The 16399-nt window shown below is 37.2% G+C and overlaps 2 protein-coding genes across 7 annotated transcripts in view; one reads left to right on the top strand and one right to left on the bottom strand.

Annotated features, from left to right (window-relative positions):
* RIC1 (RIC1 homolog, RAB6A GEF complex partner 1) overlaps nucleotides 1–16399 on the top strand; it is a 174437-nt gene that overhangs the window by 138740 nt on the left and 19298 nt on the right. For 2 of the 4 annotated variants that reach the window (XR_003681261.2, XR_003681263.2), the window contains one exon: nucleotides 3818–5025. The exons of 1 other annotated variant lie outside the window; for it this stretch is intronic. The gene's annotated coding sequence lies outside the window, so the exon portion shown is untranslated. Of the gene's footprint in view, nucleotides 1–3817; nucleotides 5026–16399 lie in introns of those variants that run through there. One more of the 4 variants, XR_008618233.1, reaches the window with a different exon arrangement.
* The window catches only part of ERMP1 (endoplasmic reticulum metallopeptidase 1), a 58581-nt gene continuing 47242 nt past the window's right edge, over nucleotides 5061–16399 (bottom strand). For all 3 annotated transcript variants that reach the window (XM_007108078.4, XM_028493964.2, XM_028493963.2), the window contains 2 exons: nucleotides 5351–5514; nucleotides 5061–5225 (listed from right to left, as the gene is read on the bottom strand). In XM_007108078.4, the coding sequence (XP_007108140.2) occupies nucleotides 5061–5225; nucleotides 5351–5514 (329 nt within the window). The remainder of the gene's footprint in view (nucleotides 5226–5350; nucleotides 5515–16399) is intronic.

Genomic DNA, 16399 nt, shown 5'->3' on the forward strand with positions numbered 1-16399 from the left:
TTTTTTTTTTTTTTTAAAAACATTTCCACTAGCAGTGGAGGAGGGTTCTGGTTTCTACTATCAGCACATGCTATTGTCTGTATTTTTGGTTATAGCCATCTAAGTTATGTATGAAGTGGTATCTTATGGTTTCGATTTACATTTCCCTGATGGCTAATGTCTTTTCATATGATTATTAGCCATTCACATCTCTCAGGAGAAAAATATGTATTCACATCCTTTGCACATTTCACAAATGGGTCATTTATTGTTGGTTTGCAAGAGGTCTTTATATATTCTGGATACTAGACTTATCAGAGAGATGATTTGCAAATATTTTCTCATTCTGAGGGCTTTTCACTTTCATGATACTGTCTTTTGAGGCAAAGAAGTTTTTCATTTTGGTGAAGTCCAACTTTTTCTTTGGTTGCTTGAGCTTTTTGGGTGTCATATCCAAGAAACCATTGCCTAATCCTAGGTTATGAAGATTTATGCCTGTGTTTTCTAATGAGAGTTTTATATTTTAGCACCTGCATTTAGGTCTTTGATCCATTTTGAGTTAATTTTTGTATATGGTATGAAGTAAGAGGTCTATAACTTTGTTCTTTCGTGTGTGAATATTCAGCTGTTCCAGCACCATACACACAAAAGGTTTTTTTCCTATTGAATTGTCGAAAATCAATTGACTATAAATGTATGGGTTTATTTCTGAAACTGTCAGTTGTATTACATTGATCTCTGGGGTCTTTCCTTAATGCCAGTACCACATCGTCTTGATTACTGTTGCTATTTAGTAGGAGATTTTGAATGTGTAAGTAAGTCATAAGTTTGTTTTTTTCAGGACCATTTTGGCTCTTCTGGGTCCCGTGCATTTCCATTTGAATTTTAGAATCAGCTTGTCAATTTCTGTGCACACCTGCACACACACATAAGGCAGCTAGGATTTTGATAAGGATTGTATTCAGATGAATTTGGAAAATATTGCTGTCTTGATAATATGCCTTCCAGTCCATGAACATGGGGTGTTTTTCCAGTTATTCATGTCTTCAATTTCTTTCAGTAGTGTTTTATAGGTACTTTTGTTAAGCTTAATAGTATTTTATTCTTCTTGATGTTATTGCAAATAGAATTTTTATTTTTGGATTGTTCTTTGTTTGTTAGTATATAAATACTATGCTGTAATTGGATCCTACAGCACTGCTGAATTCATTTACTGTTGGGCCCAAATGAACTTTTTGGCTGACCCAATATAGTTTTGTGTGTGGACTCTTTAGGATTTTCTGTATAGAAGATCATGTCGTCTGCGATTAGAGCCCTGGCCAGAGCCTCCAGTACAGTATACAAGTGGCAATAGTAGATATCCTTGTCCTTCTGACGTTAGGGGGTAAGTATTGAGTCTTTCATATATTAGGATGTTAGCTGTTGAGTTTTTCATAGATGACCTTTATCAGGTTGAGGGAAGTTCCCTTCTATCATTAATTTTTTTGAGTGTTTTCTATCGTAAAAAGGTGTTACTTTGTCAGAAAAATTTTTTGCATCTGTTGAGATGATTATACTGTAGTCCTTTATTCTAATAATCTGGTATGTGTCATTGGTTTTTTGAGGTGTTAAACCAACATTCCATTCTTGGTATACATCCATTTGGTCGTGGTGTAGGGCCAAACTTGGAGAAAATAAATTATCAACATGCTTAATCAATCAAATCAGGAAGTAGTGGTATCAAAAAAAGTACTGATGCACTTCAAAAATGCCCAAGATGTTTTTTCGAACGAAAACAGACATAAAGAGGCATAGATGCATTTTGGCTTTATTCGCCCTAAAAGAAGGCAAGGTGTGTTTAAGAATAGAAGTTATTCGGAGGGAATTCACTTAGGAAGGGAAGTAACTTGCACAGAGCTCTGGGATCTCACAAGTGGTACACTGTTTGTTTGGGGACTGGTGGTGACCCTTCCTTGTGTGAAGATTGGAATGTACAGTGGGTTTACTCTCTGGCTGAAAGACCGTATTTTCTTCCCTCCCTCCTATCCCTATCAATCAATCAATCAGTCACTTTATGAAAGAATATCATTAGCCCTTCAGTGATTTTCTTTTCCAGTGGCAATGATAAAACTGCTAAATATGCTGTAGCTCAATATTTACCAAATGATTGATTGATAGACCATTGATTTCTGTGAAATTCAGATGCACAATTTCATTCCACAGTAAAATGGATTCCATGTTGAGTTCTTTGCTCACATGACCCATTAAAATATCAGTGATACCACATGAGCCATCTAGGTCTTTTTAACAGCTTTAAAAGGCTCTATACCCTTCAAATATAGGGGATACAGGAAAACAAAAGATCTGTTTCTCTGTTAAACATACTAACTTGTATGTTAAAAAGTTTATTTCAGTTAAATTGTAAGGCAATAATTAATCTTAGCAAACCAGTGAAAAGAAATAGACAGACAGACATAATAATCATTTTTTCTATAGCTTCCTGAGTCGGCAGTCTGGCTTCATAAGTAGTGGCTCCCTCAGTGGTGACATTTTAGGAATCCTATCGTGCTTATTTACATCTGCTAAAGTGTGGAAACAAATAATACTTCATGCAACAATCTTAGGTCAGACACAATGTAAATTTTAAGGATTTCTTCAAAATCGCAACACTTTCCCTGAATGTGCAGTACTGTACATTTTCAATTCTGTAGGAAATGCATTAGAATTTGAAAAGACCCTTTTAGAAATGAGTTATTCAAATGAGATACTCAAAAAACTAAGTTCTTTAATCTCAGAGATTGACGGTGTTAACAGAGCCATGAATATTGTGTATAATTACTTAACCATTTTTGGCATTAAAACAGTCCCCCAGAATATTAAGCATGCCGTGAGACTAGTGAGCATTTGTACGATAATCAGAGCTTTATAATGCCCAAGAAAACCAAAACAAGAGAGAATTGTTCGCATAGGAAAATAATTCAAAGGCAAAAAGAAAACCATGATTATTACTGAAAAGGAGTAACAACAGGAACTATGTTTCTCACGTAATGGCCTTCTTCAACACTTGTGATTTTGCTTTTCTTTTTCCTATAAATAATTTCCATTCATCTATTTCAGATTAACCACAGAAACAGAAAATATGCCTGTATTTTGAAATTTATTTTTCGTCCACAATTGTTGAATCTATAAAAGCTATAAACACTGCAAACCTTACGTGTACTGCCTGACACGTGAAGCACCCAAGACTAGTGATACAGCTGACCCTTGAACAACATGGGTTTGAACGGTGCAGCTCCAATTATACACAGATTATTTTCATTAAACGGGTATTACAGTACTACACAATCCGTGGTTGGTTGAATCCATGGCTGTAGAACCTTGGATACAGAGGTATGACTGTAAAGTTATATGCAAATTTTCAACTGCACAGTGGTCAGCACCCCATTGTCCCCGTGCTGTTCAAGGGTCAACTCTATACGGTTCCTACAAAGTCCAGGAAAAGCAATGGTTCCAGTGTCCACGCATGTGACAGCATGTTACCATTCAGCTCTGGCTGCAACCCTGCTGTCTGTGTGGGCTCGGTCAGTTTTTAAGGAGTCACAAATTAGGCAGGCAGTATGAGGAGCATGATTCAGAAAGCACACTGTATATATATATATATATATATATATATATATACATCCCACAAGCAGCTTCAAGAAGTATTTTCTTCAACAATGCACACTTACTATGCTCCTTCTGTTCAGGCAGATCCGAGTGCCACTTGTTTGTTTTACTATGGCTTTTCTTGAAAATGTTTTTTTTGGCCTAGGCTTGCTAAATGCAAAAATTGTCTTTTTACATTTTTAATGGAAAAAAGAAAGCTAGCAGAATTTACCACTGCTGGAGCCAGGAAGCCAACAGCCATCTTCCTCAACATGAAAAGTACCTCTAAGTCCTAGAGCTGCCATCATGCAGGATCTGAACACCAACAACTATAAGGACATTCCAGTACAAGCCACAGCCTCAAGTCTCAGGAAATCCAGCTCTGCTGAACACAGTAAGTTAGTGAGAAACTAACCTATTCAACTGGCTGGAAAACAGACAAAAATAAGGACCCAGTGCATCAATAAAATTATGCCCTAAAGGCTTAACCTTGGATAACAGAAGACTCCTGAGAAGTGAGAATAAATATAAAATGCCCAGCCACTCCCAACCCCACTCTCCTCCCACCCCAGAATAGCCACCATGGCAACCAGTGCTCTGAAGAAGGAAGTTAACGTCATATACTTGCACAAACAATATTCTAAACCAAAAGAGCCTGTGAAACTCAGAGGGAAAGGTAACTAGACAAATGCTCTTCTCACAATGGTGAGGAGGTGTGGAGAGGAAGAAAAGGTATGTTTCAGAGGGAAACAGGCATTGAAAACCACCTCAGAAAAGCATTACAATGATGGAGCTCAGTGACCACTTGTCAGAAGGACATGAGTCACCAACTCACACAGGTTTCCACATCAGAGGACGGACCGGGGCTTCAGAGGTGTAAAGCACACTAAAGGCTGCATGCAGAAGCAGAGCTCTCGGCACAGGCTGGGGTCTCAAAAGCCCGATGGTTCCTCCCCAGTCTTTACCGCAGTTGCTTTCTAATGACCTACAGTTAGGCCTCAAGGGGAATCATTACTCCTGTGAATGATATTTAACCTACCATCCAATGACACACAAAAAATGGTCTTGGGCTTTAACTGAAAATGTCATTTGTCTCGTTAACAGTGGATTTACAATACCTTCTGCATCTCTCATGGTCCTAAGGGGACAACTATTAAAGTGGTTTGTTGGCTTTCGTCCTTAAGGTCATATAAAATGACATGTAGGTAGTGGCAGTACCCACATGTACTTAAGTGCCAGAAAACTGGTATTTTCAAGTGTCAGAAGGGCCATGCACACTACCCCACAGCATAACCATTACAGACAGTGCTGGGCCCTGAAGAGTGTTAGCCCTTCAAGCTCTTTGAACATGTGCTCATTAATTCATTGACTTACATACAAACATCCATGAAACACAAGGAGAAACCGTGCCACGTGGAGTATCCCACTGGGCATGTACTTAGAGCTCATCCACAAGACTAAAACACAAAGAGATTATAGGTGCACACCCAGGCAGAGGGAAATGTCCAATCTGGGAACTTCTCTTTCAGAGCATCCAGCTGGGAGGATCTCTTGTCTTCCCCAGAAAGATAGTGGGCAGCAATGGCCACAGTGACCACTCCTTCAGACTGTTCTTCCAAGACCTGGAGGAGAAAATTAGTTACTTCTCTAGTTCTAGGAAGGCAGAACACTGACTGATCCCAAGGTTCTTGCCAAATACCACCTGGAAACCTGATCACTAATACCAGCAATACTGGGAAGTTCCCACCTGTACTTCTATCCAGAACTGCCATGCAGAGGCCTGGAGTCCATGGGAATAAAATACAAAGTAGTCCCCTCCTTTACTCGTGACTGGGGTGCCATTGCCGAGAGACCACTGAGAAAGTGTAGACCCTTTGTGGGTTCGAACGTAGAATGACATATGGCTTGGTCCTGTACGATAAGAGGAAGGAAGGATAGTTAAAACAATCTTTGAAAAAGCAACAAGAAAAGAAAGCCACCACCCAAACCAGACTACGAAGTTCATGCTTCATATCACTTTTAAGACACTCAGTACAAACCTAAAATAGGTCTGCCAGGTTGGACGTTCAGTGTGTATCAACAAAGGTAAGTAATGAGGTGCGGCAGAAAAGGCACAGAATTTATAATGAGAAAACCTCTGTTTACGTCTTGGTCCGATCATTTAAACATGCAAGAACCTTACCACTCGTGAGCCCTTCTTCAGAAATCTAGAGAATAAGCTTCATCTAACCCAAGAGATAAATGCAAAAACTAAAGCAAAAGAACTGACAGTGAGGATTTTAATATATCCTGAGGATTTTAATATATCCACATACATTATTAAGACAAACAAATATTGAGGTGTGAGGGTGGAAGACTAATGGGCAAATGTTGCATGTAACAAACACAGAGGGAAAGCAGATAAGCTAATAAAGAATACAATTAAACACTGACACACAGATAGTAGTAAAAGGTTAAATAACAGGCAATGAAAACAAAAAAATAAACCTTATATGCCAGAAACTACTTTTTTAAAGAGCAAAGACAGCACATCATAGAAAAAGGAATAGAGCAGATAAAACACACGTAATTATAAATATTTTGAGAAAGTTGAGACCAAAAGTATTATAGTTATACGGTAAAAATAAATGTGTAAAGACCTAACCCAGGTGCTAAAAGAAAAAAAAGTTTAACTTAGCTTACAAAGCTAGACCTAATCACATACTGTATTTCAAGAAACATACTTAAAGAGATTCAGAAAGGGTAAAAATAAAGAACAAAGGTTATTTCAGGCAAGTGGACAGAGTTTTTAAAAAGACAAGAAAGGAAACATTACAGGTAAAACTAGAAATCAACGAAACAGAGAATAGAAGAAACAGACCTAATAATCAAAAATCTGTTATTTTTTTAAATTAACAACACAACCACTAAGTAACCTGATTGGAAAGGAGACAAAGAGACAGAGGGAAAGGAGAATGGAGCAGAGAAAACAAGTATATACACAAAGAAATAAGAAAAATAAGCAGGTGTTTAAAAAATCACACGTAATCACTCTGCCACCCTCTGTAAGTTTGAAAACCCACATGAAATGGATATTCTGCTAGGAAAATACAGATTATCAAAACTGATGAGAGATAATTAAAGCTAAAGCAGACATAATAAAGAGATAATAATAAAGCTAAAGCAAACCAATTTCCCTAGAAAAATTATTAAGAAACTACCCTAAGAAAAAGCACCAGGCCCAGGTGATTTTAGAGAGGAATTCAAGCCAACTTTTCAACAAAATAGTTCTAATGCACCATAAACTGTTGCAAGAAAATGAAAATTAAGGAAAACTTACCAACTGTTTTTGTGATGTGTAACATTCAATACATTTATGATGTATACCTAAATCTGATAAGGACAGTACCCACCCACCCAAAAAAAACCCCAAACACCCACCCACCCCAAAAAAACCCCAAACAACACAAACCAATATCACTCATGAACACTGATGCAGAATTTCTAAATAATATATTTGCAAACAAATCCAACATCACATGAAGAAAATAATAGCCTATGTGTGACCTGGTAGGATACACCATTTATTAAAAGACCCAAGGAAGAAAAAAATCCCATCATTAGTTTTGTAGATGCCTCTACAAATTATTTAATTTAGTTGCCTGAAATAACCTTTGTTCTTTATTTTTACCCTTTCTGAATCTCTTTATGTTTCTTGGAATACAGTATGTGATTAGGTCTAGCTTTGTAAGCTAAGTTAAACTTTTTTTTCTTTTAGCACCTGGGTTAGGTCTTTACACATTTATTTTTACCGTATAACTATAATACTTTTGGTCTCAACTTTCTCAAAATATTTATAATTACGTGTGTTTTATCTGCTCTATTCCTTTTTCTATGATGTGCTGTCTTTGCTCTTTAAAAAAGTAGTTTCTGGCATATAAGGTTTATTTTTTTGTTTTCATTGCCTGTTATTTAACCTTTTACTACTATCTGTGTGTCAGTGTTTAATTGTATTCTTTATTAGCTTATCTGCTTTCCCTCTGTGTTTGTTACATGCAACATTTGCCCATTAGTCTTCCACCCTCACACCTATTTGATTCTTGCAAAATCCAACTGCATATGTTTGTATGCTACCCAAATATTTATGTCAAACACAGACAAAATATATACCTTAGTCCTAACGTCAATATCTTACATAATAGGAAACACTAGAGACCTTGGTTTTAACATCAAGAACAAGGCAAGGATGCTCACCATCTCCACAGCTGTTCTATCCTATGCTAGAAATATTAGCTATTTATAGACAAATCAATTAGAGGCATAAGAGTTGGTAAGGAAAAATTATTTGCAGATGATATACAGTAGTAAACTATACACCTGAGGTCTGTATTTGTATGGCTCTCAGCCTAAGAATGGTTTTTACGTTTTTAAAGAAGAATCTATCATGGAGACATATGGCAAAGCCTAAAGTATTTACTATCTGGCCCTTTAACTTTTGGCAATTCCTGGTATACATGGAGAACCCTAGTATCAGTGATTAATAAAACAAGAAGATTCAGAAAGGTACCAAGATACAAAATTGACATACAGAAGTCAACTGCCTTCATACATAAAAAATATAGCCAGTTTGAGGACATAATGACAGAGAAAATCCCAATGACAGTAGCAACAAAACCTTTATAGCATTCCTGAAAGACAAGAAAGTAGAACTGATCCAACAAATGCAAAGACATTTCCAGGTTCATGGGTAGGGTGATTCAACATTGTATGTCAGGTCTCCTTAATTTATAAATTTATTATGATACTCCCCTAAATACCAATTAGCAATATGTTTTATATTAGATGATACTAAAGTTGTAAATACTAAAATTATGGAAAAATAAGCATGCAAAAAATGGCATGGAAGATACTAAAAAACAAAAACTACAAAGGATCTTAACTCTCCCAATCATTAAATTATAAAGCTTCTATAATTAAAAGTGTGGCAACTGGTGCACAAACAGACCTGCACACATATGGTCAAAAAATAATTTTTTAAAAAAATGCTTTCTTGACATTTGTAATCACAAAACACAGGGCAGTAGATGTGCAACCTGCCGGCCAGGAACCTGAATTTTATTGGAATTCTCCAAATGGTGCATATAGGATAGAGAAAGGTTTGAATTTTTCTGTGCTTCCTTTTTATAGGCTGGCATTTAAATAAAATAAAAAATTATTGGCATGAACAAGAAAACCAATTAGTGCAGAATAAATTTATTTCTGATTAAAATTTTAAAGCCTAGAAAACGGAGGTATTCACCTTCAGAAGTGTCAGCTAAGGCACTTGCTTCCCATAAGTGCTTCATCCCACTGGTTAACTACCAAATATTATTATTTCACTACTACCATCTTGTGTCCTCCGGCTTCCCTCACTTACAAGATTTTCAAGTCCCTGCTGTGTTAAACTGAATGAAAATACAAAAACCAAACAAGCTACTTGTAGAAGAGAAATTTCAGTAAAAAGTGGGCAAAGCTGAGGTATATACAGTCAAATAAATTTTGTGTATGGTGTTAGTATTCTAATTTCATTCTTTTGCATGTAGCTGTCCAGTTTTCCCAGCACCACTTACTGAAGAGGCTGTCTTTTCTCCATTGTATGCGCTTGCCTCCTTTGTCATAAATTAGGTGCCCATATGTGCATGGGTTTATCTCTGGGTTTTCTATTCATCTATATTTCTGTTTTTGTGCCAGTACCATACTTATACAGTCAAATAATTTTTGACAAGGGCACCAAAGCAATTCAGTGAGCAAAGTCTTTTCAACAGATGGTGCTAGAACAACTGGATATCCATAAAGGAAAAAGGACCTTGACCTCTGCCTCACACCATATACAAAAATTAACTCAAGGTGCATCCCAGACCTAAATATAAAAGCTTAAAGCTATAAAGTTTCTAAAAGAAAAAGTCTAAATTCATGATCTCTGGGTAGGCAAGCTTTTTTTGGAAGACACATAAAGCATTAATCCTGAAAGAAAAACCTGATAAAATGGACTTCATAAAAATTTAAAACTTCTTCACATCAGAAGACATCATTAAGAAAATGAATGGGCAAGAAATCTTGGTAACACTAGTTATCTGATAAAGGATTTTATCTGGAATGTATGAACTCCTATAAGACAACAAGCTCAGTTTTTAAAAGGGAAAAAGACATGAGGAAACACAGCAGATGAATGGCCAGTAATCACTTACAAAAGTGTTCCCCATCTTAATTATCAGAGGAATGCAAGAGGTACTACTACTAAACACCCACAAGAAATGATAAAATGAAAAAAAAAAAAACAGTAAATTCTGGTGAGAATGTGGAGTAACTGGAACTCTCGTATACTACTGGTGGGAGTGAAAAATGGAAAAAAAAAAAAATTTTAAAAAGTTAAATGTAAGTCTGTCCTATGAACCAAACAATTCCACTCCTAGATATTTATCCAAGAGAAGTGGAAAACATATTCCCAAAAAGCTTTGTACAAGAATGTTCATAATAGCTTTATTCGTATTAGCCCCAAACTGGAAACTGCCCAGGTGTCCATCAACAGGAGAATGATAAGCTGTGGTATAGTCATGCACTGAATACTACTCATCAATGAATAGGAACAAAATACTGATACTCAAAAACAACACAGCTCAATCTCAAACACATTATGCTTAATGACCAGACACAGAATATTACATACTGGACAATTCCATGTATATGAAGTTCAAGAATGAGCAGGCAAATCAAATCTGTCAATGTAGGAATCAAAGTTGCTTCTCCAGGGCAGGGAGACTTGAGTGTAAGGGAACCTTCTGGGGTGATGGAAATGTTTTGTGTTTTGATAGTGGTTACATGGGTATATGTGTGCTTTTATCAAAACTAATGGAACTGTATAAGATCTGGATGTGTCAATATATGTAAATTAGGTCTTAAAATATACATATATGTATGTGTATATATATATATATGAATGCATGAAAATAAGCAAGGGGGAAAGTTACATATGAAGATGTTTTCACTCATAAAATCCTGGGCAACTTTCTATCAACCCTTTTTTTTTTTTTTCCCCAATTTATTTTTGGCTGCATCAGGTCTTCGTTGTTGAGCACGGGCTTTCTCTAGTTGTGGTGAGCAGGGGCTATTCTTTGCAGTGCGTGGGCTTCTCGTTGTGGTGGCTTCTCGTTGCAGAGCACAGGCTCTAGGTGCGCGAGCTTCAGTAGTTGTGGCTCGCAGGCTTAGTTGCTCCGCAGCACGTGGGACCAGGGCTCAAACCCATGTCCCCTGCACTGGCAGGTGGATTCTTAACCACTGCACCACCAGGGAAGTACCTCAACCTTTTTTTTAAAACTCAGTAATTAAAGTACAGAGTGAACAGTAGCAGGAACTTTTAAAAATGAACTTCCTGTATTAGGGTTCTCTAGAGAAACAGAATAGGATGTGTAGAGAAAGAGAATTATTTTACAGAACTGGCTCATGTAATTGTAGAGGCTGGAAAATCCAAAATCTGCAGTAGGGGCTGGCAGGCTAGAGACTCAGGGAAGAGCCAAATTTGAATTACTAGGCTGTGCTGGCAAGACCCCCGCCTCCTTAGAGGAGGAGAGTCTTTTTTTTAAGGCCTTCAACTGATTGGATGAAGCCCACCACATTATGGAGAACAATCTGCTTTACTCAGAATTTACTGATCTAAATTAAATGTCAATCCCATCCACAAAATACCTTCACTGGAAACATCTAGTATGGTGTTTGCTCACATATCTGGGTACCATCTTAAAAAAGCTTACCAATTTAATTTAACTCAACACATTTGAGTGCCCATTGTGTGCCAGTGCTTTCACTGGGCACCAAGAACAGAAAGATAAGAACCCACCATGTCTGCCTCCCTTAACTAAATAATCATGATACAAGGAGGTCAGTGCTACAATCAAGATATGTACAAAGGAAAGAAAAAGGATAGCAGTTGCTTAGTCTGTTGGAGAAGATGGGAGAGAAAGGTCAAGAGTAATCTTGGCATTTTGCCGAGGGGAGAAACACAGAGTTGGGTGGGAGGTAGTAGCAAGAAAATATCTCTCTCACCAGGAGTGAGTGTGTGTTTGACTGGACAGAAAGGAGCAGTTGGATGTAGCTAAGGAATGCACCAAGGGAAGTGCTGAAAAGAGTTTAAATGGATACCTGGGCCAAACTACCGAAGACCAAACATGCTTTGCCAAAGAATTTGGATGTATTCTGTGGCAACAGGAAATCGTTTAAAGTTCTTTAAGTAGGGAAGTGACGTGATCAAATGTACTTTTGAAAAATAATATGAGAGACAAGACTTAGAAGCCAGAACACCAGTTGAGTAGCTCAAGGAGCTAACTACTAGTTTTAAACATAGTAAATATACCAAGAAAGGTAAATAAAGTCACACTGTCTACTAATGCCAGGCCAAATGCTGTTTTGGATCTACCCGACAACTAATATCTGACACTAAAAGTTTTTCAGTAAGGCTCCTTAAAAATTATAATCTGCCTCAATTTGTTTTTAGAAACACTATAAGCTCTCAAGTTGTTGGTCACGATAATAAATCTGAGGGGAAAAAAGCTCACATGCAACATATTATAAAGTTTAAGAAGTGAAAGAGAAAGAGAAAAAAACAAAACTGTTGTCTGACTTACCCACTGCTTCAAATGTCAACTTTACAGAATCCCAGGGAGGGAAGAATTGGGACTATTACATTATAAAGCATCTGTACTACCCATGAAGCAGTATAGTGTTATTTGAAAGTGAACTTATTGAAAGCTCTAAACCACTTAAAATAATTTTTAACAAGTATAATCAAAATGCTAATATATCAGTTTTAAGTATAATTGCTATGTGCCTAAAAAGCAGACCAAAATAGGTGAGGCAAAAACTGACAGAATGGAAAGAGAAAAAGACAAATTCAACATTATAGTTGGAGACTTCAACAACCCTTTACAGTAACTGACAAATCCAGCAGGCAGAAAATCAGTAAGGATATATAGTTGAACTAAAACACCACCATCAAAAACATTCATAAAACTTAATCCAACACCAAAATACACATTCTTTTCAAGCTCACATGGAACATTCACCAAAAGAGACCATATCCTGCACCATAAAACACACCTCAACAAATTTAGAATAGAAATCATATAAAGTATGCTCTCAGACCACAATGAAATTGTAGAAATAAATATTGAAAACCAGCTGGAAAATCCAAAATATTTGAAGATTAAAGAACATACTTCTGAATAACAAATGAGTCAAAGGAAGCCTCAAGAGAAATTTTTAAATAAATTGAACTAAAATTCTAAATTTGTGAGATGCAGCCAAAGTAGAGCTTAGGGGGAAAAATACAGCATTGAATGCATACATTAGGAAAGATGATCTAAAGTCAATAAGCTTCCACTTTAATAAGCTAGAAAAAGAAGAGTATTTGAATCCAAACTAAGTAGACAAAAAGAAATACTTAAAAATAGAGCAGAAATTAATGAAATTGAAATAGGAAGTCAATAGAGAAAATCAATAGAACCAAAAACTGGTTCTTTGAAAAGATCAATAAAATTGATAAACCTCTAGCCAAGCTAAGAAAAAAAGAAGACACAGATTACTAATCTCAGAAATGAAAGAGGTGACATCACTACAGATCCCACGGGGCAGTAAAAGGATAATAAAAGAATATTATGAACACTGTAGGCCCCGAAATTTGATAACCCAGATGAAACAGACCAATTCCTTCAAAGACACAACCTGCCAATACACACACAAGAAGAAACAGACAATCTGAAATAGTCCTTTATTTATTAAACAAAATTCAATCAGTAATTAATGACCTTCCCAATCAGAAAGAACCAGGTCCAGATGGGTTCACTACTGCATTCTACCAAACATTTAAGGAAAAAATTATACAAACTCTCTACAATCTCCTCCAGAAGACAGAAGCAGAAGGAACACTTTCTAACTAATTCTGTGAGACCAGCATTACTCTTAACACCAAAACCACACAAAGACATTACAGGAAAACTTAAAGATTAGTACTCCTTCATGAACACATGTAAAAATCACCAACATACTAGAAAATCAAATCCAACAACATGTAAGAAGAATTATACACTATGACCAAGTAGAATTTATTCCAGGTATGTGAGATTGGTTCAACATTTGAAAATCAAGTAATGTCATGCATGACATCACCACGCTAAAGAAGAAAAACCACATGATCATATCAAAAGACAGAAAAGTAGTTGACATAATCCAACATTCATTCAGAATAAAACTCTTAGCAAACTAAAAATAGATGGGAACTTCCTCAACCTGATCTGAAGAACATCTACAGAAAACCTACAGCTAACATTATACTCAGTTGGTAAGAAAGCTTTCCCATTAAGATCAGGAACAAGGCAAGGATGACCCCTCTTACCACTCATTTTAAAAATCACACTGGAAGTCCTAGCTAATGCCGTGAGATAAGAAAAGGAAATAAAAAGTATAATTGGAAAGGAAGAAATAAAACTGTCTTTGTTTGCAAATGACATGATCATCTATGTAGAAAATCCAGAAGAATCAACCAGAAAAATCCTGGAACTAATAAGCAATTATAGCAAGGTTGCAGGATACAAGGCTAACATACAAAAGTTAACTGCTTTCCTATATACCAGCAATGAACAATACTATTTACATTAGCACCTCAAAAACGACATACTTAGGTATAAATCTCACAAAATATGTACAAGATCTTTATGAGCAAAACTGAAACTACAAAAAAAAGATCAAATAAGATACAAATGAATGGAGAGGCACTCCATGTCATGGATAGAAGGGTCAATAATGATGTCATTTTCCCAAACTTGATCCACAGGTTCAATGCAATTCCAATCAAAATCCCAAAAAGTTATTTTGTGGGTATTGACAAACTGATAACATAGGAAGACAAAAGACAAGCAATAATCAGTGTACTGAAGAAAAATAAAGTCAGAAGACTGATATACCCAACTTTAAGAAATACTATAAAGCTAAAGAGATCAAGACAGTGCAGTAATGGGAAAAGAACAGAGAAACAGATGAGTAGAACAAAATATAGAGCCCAGAAATAGCCCCACACAAATATAGTCATCTGATCTTTGACAAAGAAACAAAGGCAACTCAGTGGAGACAGGATCGTCTTCAACAAATGGTACTGGAACAACTGGAAATCCACATGCAAAAACATGCATCTAGACACAGACCTTATACCTTTCACAAAAATTAATTCAAAAAATATCACACACCTGAGTGTAAAAGGCAGAATTTTAAAACTTCTAGAAGGTAACATCAGAGAAAATCTAGACACCCTGGGTTTGGCAATGATTTTTAGACACAACACCAAAAGTGTGTTCCATAAAACAAAAGTGATTAAGTTGGACTTCAATAAATTAAAACACGCTCTACGAAAAACACTGTTAAGATATGAAAATACAGCCAAACTGGGAGAAAATATTTCCAAAACACTTACATGATAAAGGACTTCTACCCATATATACAAAAACTCTTAAATCTCAACAATAAGAAAACAAAATTAATAAACAGACAAAAAGATCCAAATAGACACCTTACCAAAGAAGTTATACAGATGGCAAATAAGAATGAAAAGCTGCTCAACATCATATGTCATTAGGGAATTGCAAATTTAAAAAGTAATAAGATACCACTACATATCTATAAGAATAGCTAAAATCCGAGATTGGTTCAAGATGGCGGAGTAGAAGGACATGTTCTCACTACCTCTTGTGAGAGCACCGGGGTCACGGCTAACTGCTGAACAGTCATCGACAGGAGGACACTCGAACTCACCAAAAAGGTCACCCCACATCCAAAGACAGGAGAAGCCACAATGAGACAGTAGGTGGGCGCAATCACAATAAAATCAAATCCCATAACTGCTGGGTGGGTGACTCACAAACTAGAGAACACTTATACCACAGAAGTCCACCCACTGGAGTGAAGGTTCTGAATCCCACGTCAGGCTTCCCAACCTGGGGGTCCGGCAACGGGAGGAGAAATTCCTAGAGAATCAGACTTTGAAGGCTAGTGAGGTTTGACTGCAGGACTTCGACAGGACTGGGGGAACAGAGACTCCACTCTTGGAGGGCACACACAAAGTAGTGTGTGCGTCGGGACCCGGGGGAAGGAGCAGTGACCCCATAGGAGACTGAACCAGACCTACCTGCTAGTGTTGGAGGCTCTCCTGCAGAGGCGGGGGGTGGCTGTGTCTCACCATGAGCACAAGGACACTGGCAGCGGAAGTTCTAGGAAGTACTCCTTGGCATGAGCCTTCCCAGAGTCCGCCATTAGCCCCACCAAAGAGCCCAGGTAGGCTCCAGTGTTGGGTCACCTCAGGCCAAACAACCAACAGGGAGTGAACCCAGCCCCGCCCATCAGCAGACAAGCGGATTAGTTTTACTGAGCTCTGCCCACCAGAGCAACAGCCAGCTCTACACACCACCAGTCCCTCCCATCAGGAAACTTGCACAAGCCTCTTAGATAGCCTCATCCACCAGAGGGCAAACAGCAGAAGCAAGAAGAACTACAATCCTGCAGCCTGTGGAACAAAAACCACATTCACAGAAAGACAAGATGAAAAGGCTGAGGGCTATGTACCAGATGAAGGAACAAAGTAAAACCCCAGAAAAACAACTAAACAAAGTGGAGATAGGCAACCTTTCAGAAAAAGAATTCAGGATAATGATAGTGAAGATGATCCAGGACCTTGGAAAAAGAATGGAGGCAAAGATTGAGAAGATGCAAGAAATGTTTAACAAAGATCTAGAAGAATTAA

Source organism: Physeter macrocephalus, chromosome 9, assembly GCF_002837175.3.
Source record: "Physeter macrocephalus isolate SW-GA chromosome 9, ASM283717v5, whole genome shotgun sequence".
In the NCBI taxonomy this organism is placed as follows: Eukaryota; Metazoa; Chordata; class Mammalia; order Artiodactyla; family Physeteridae; genus Physeter; species Physeter macrocephalus.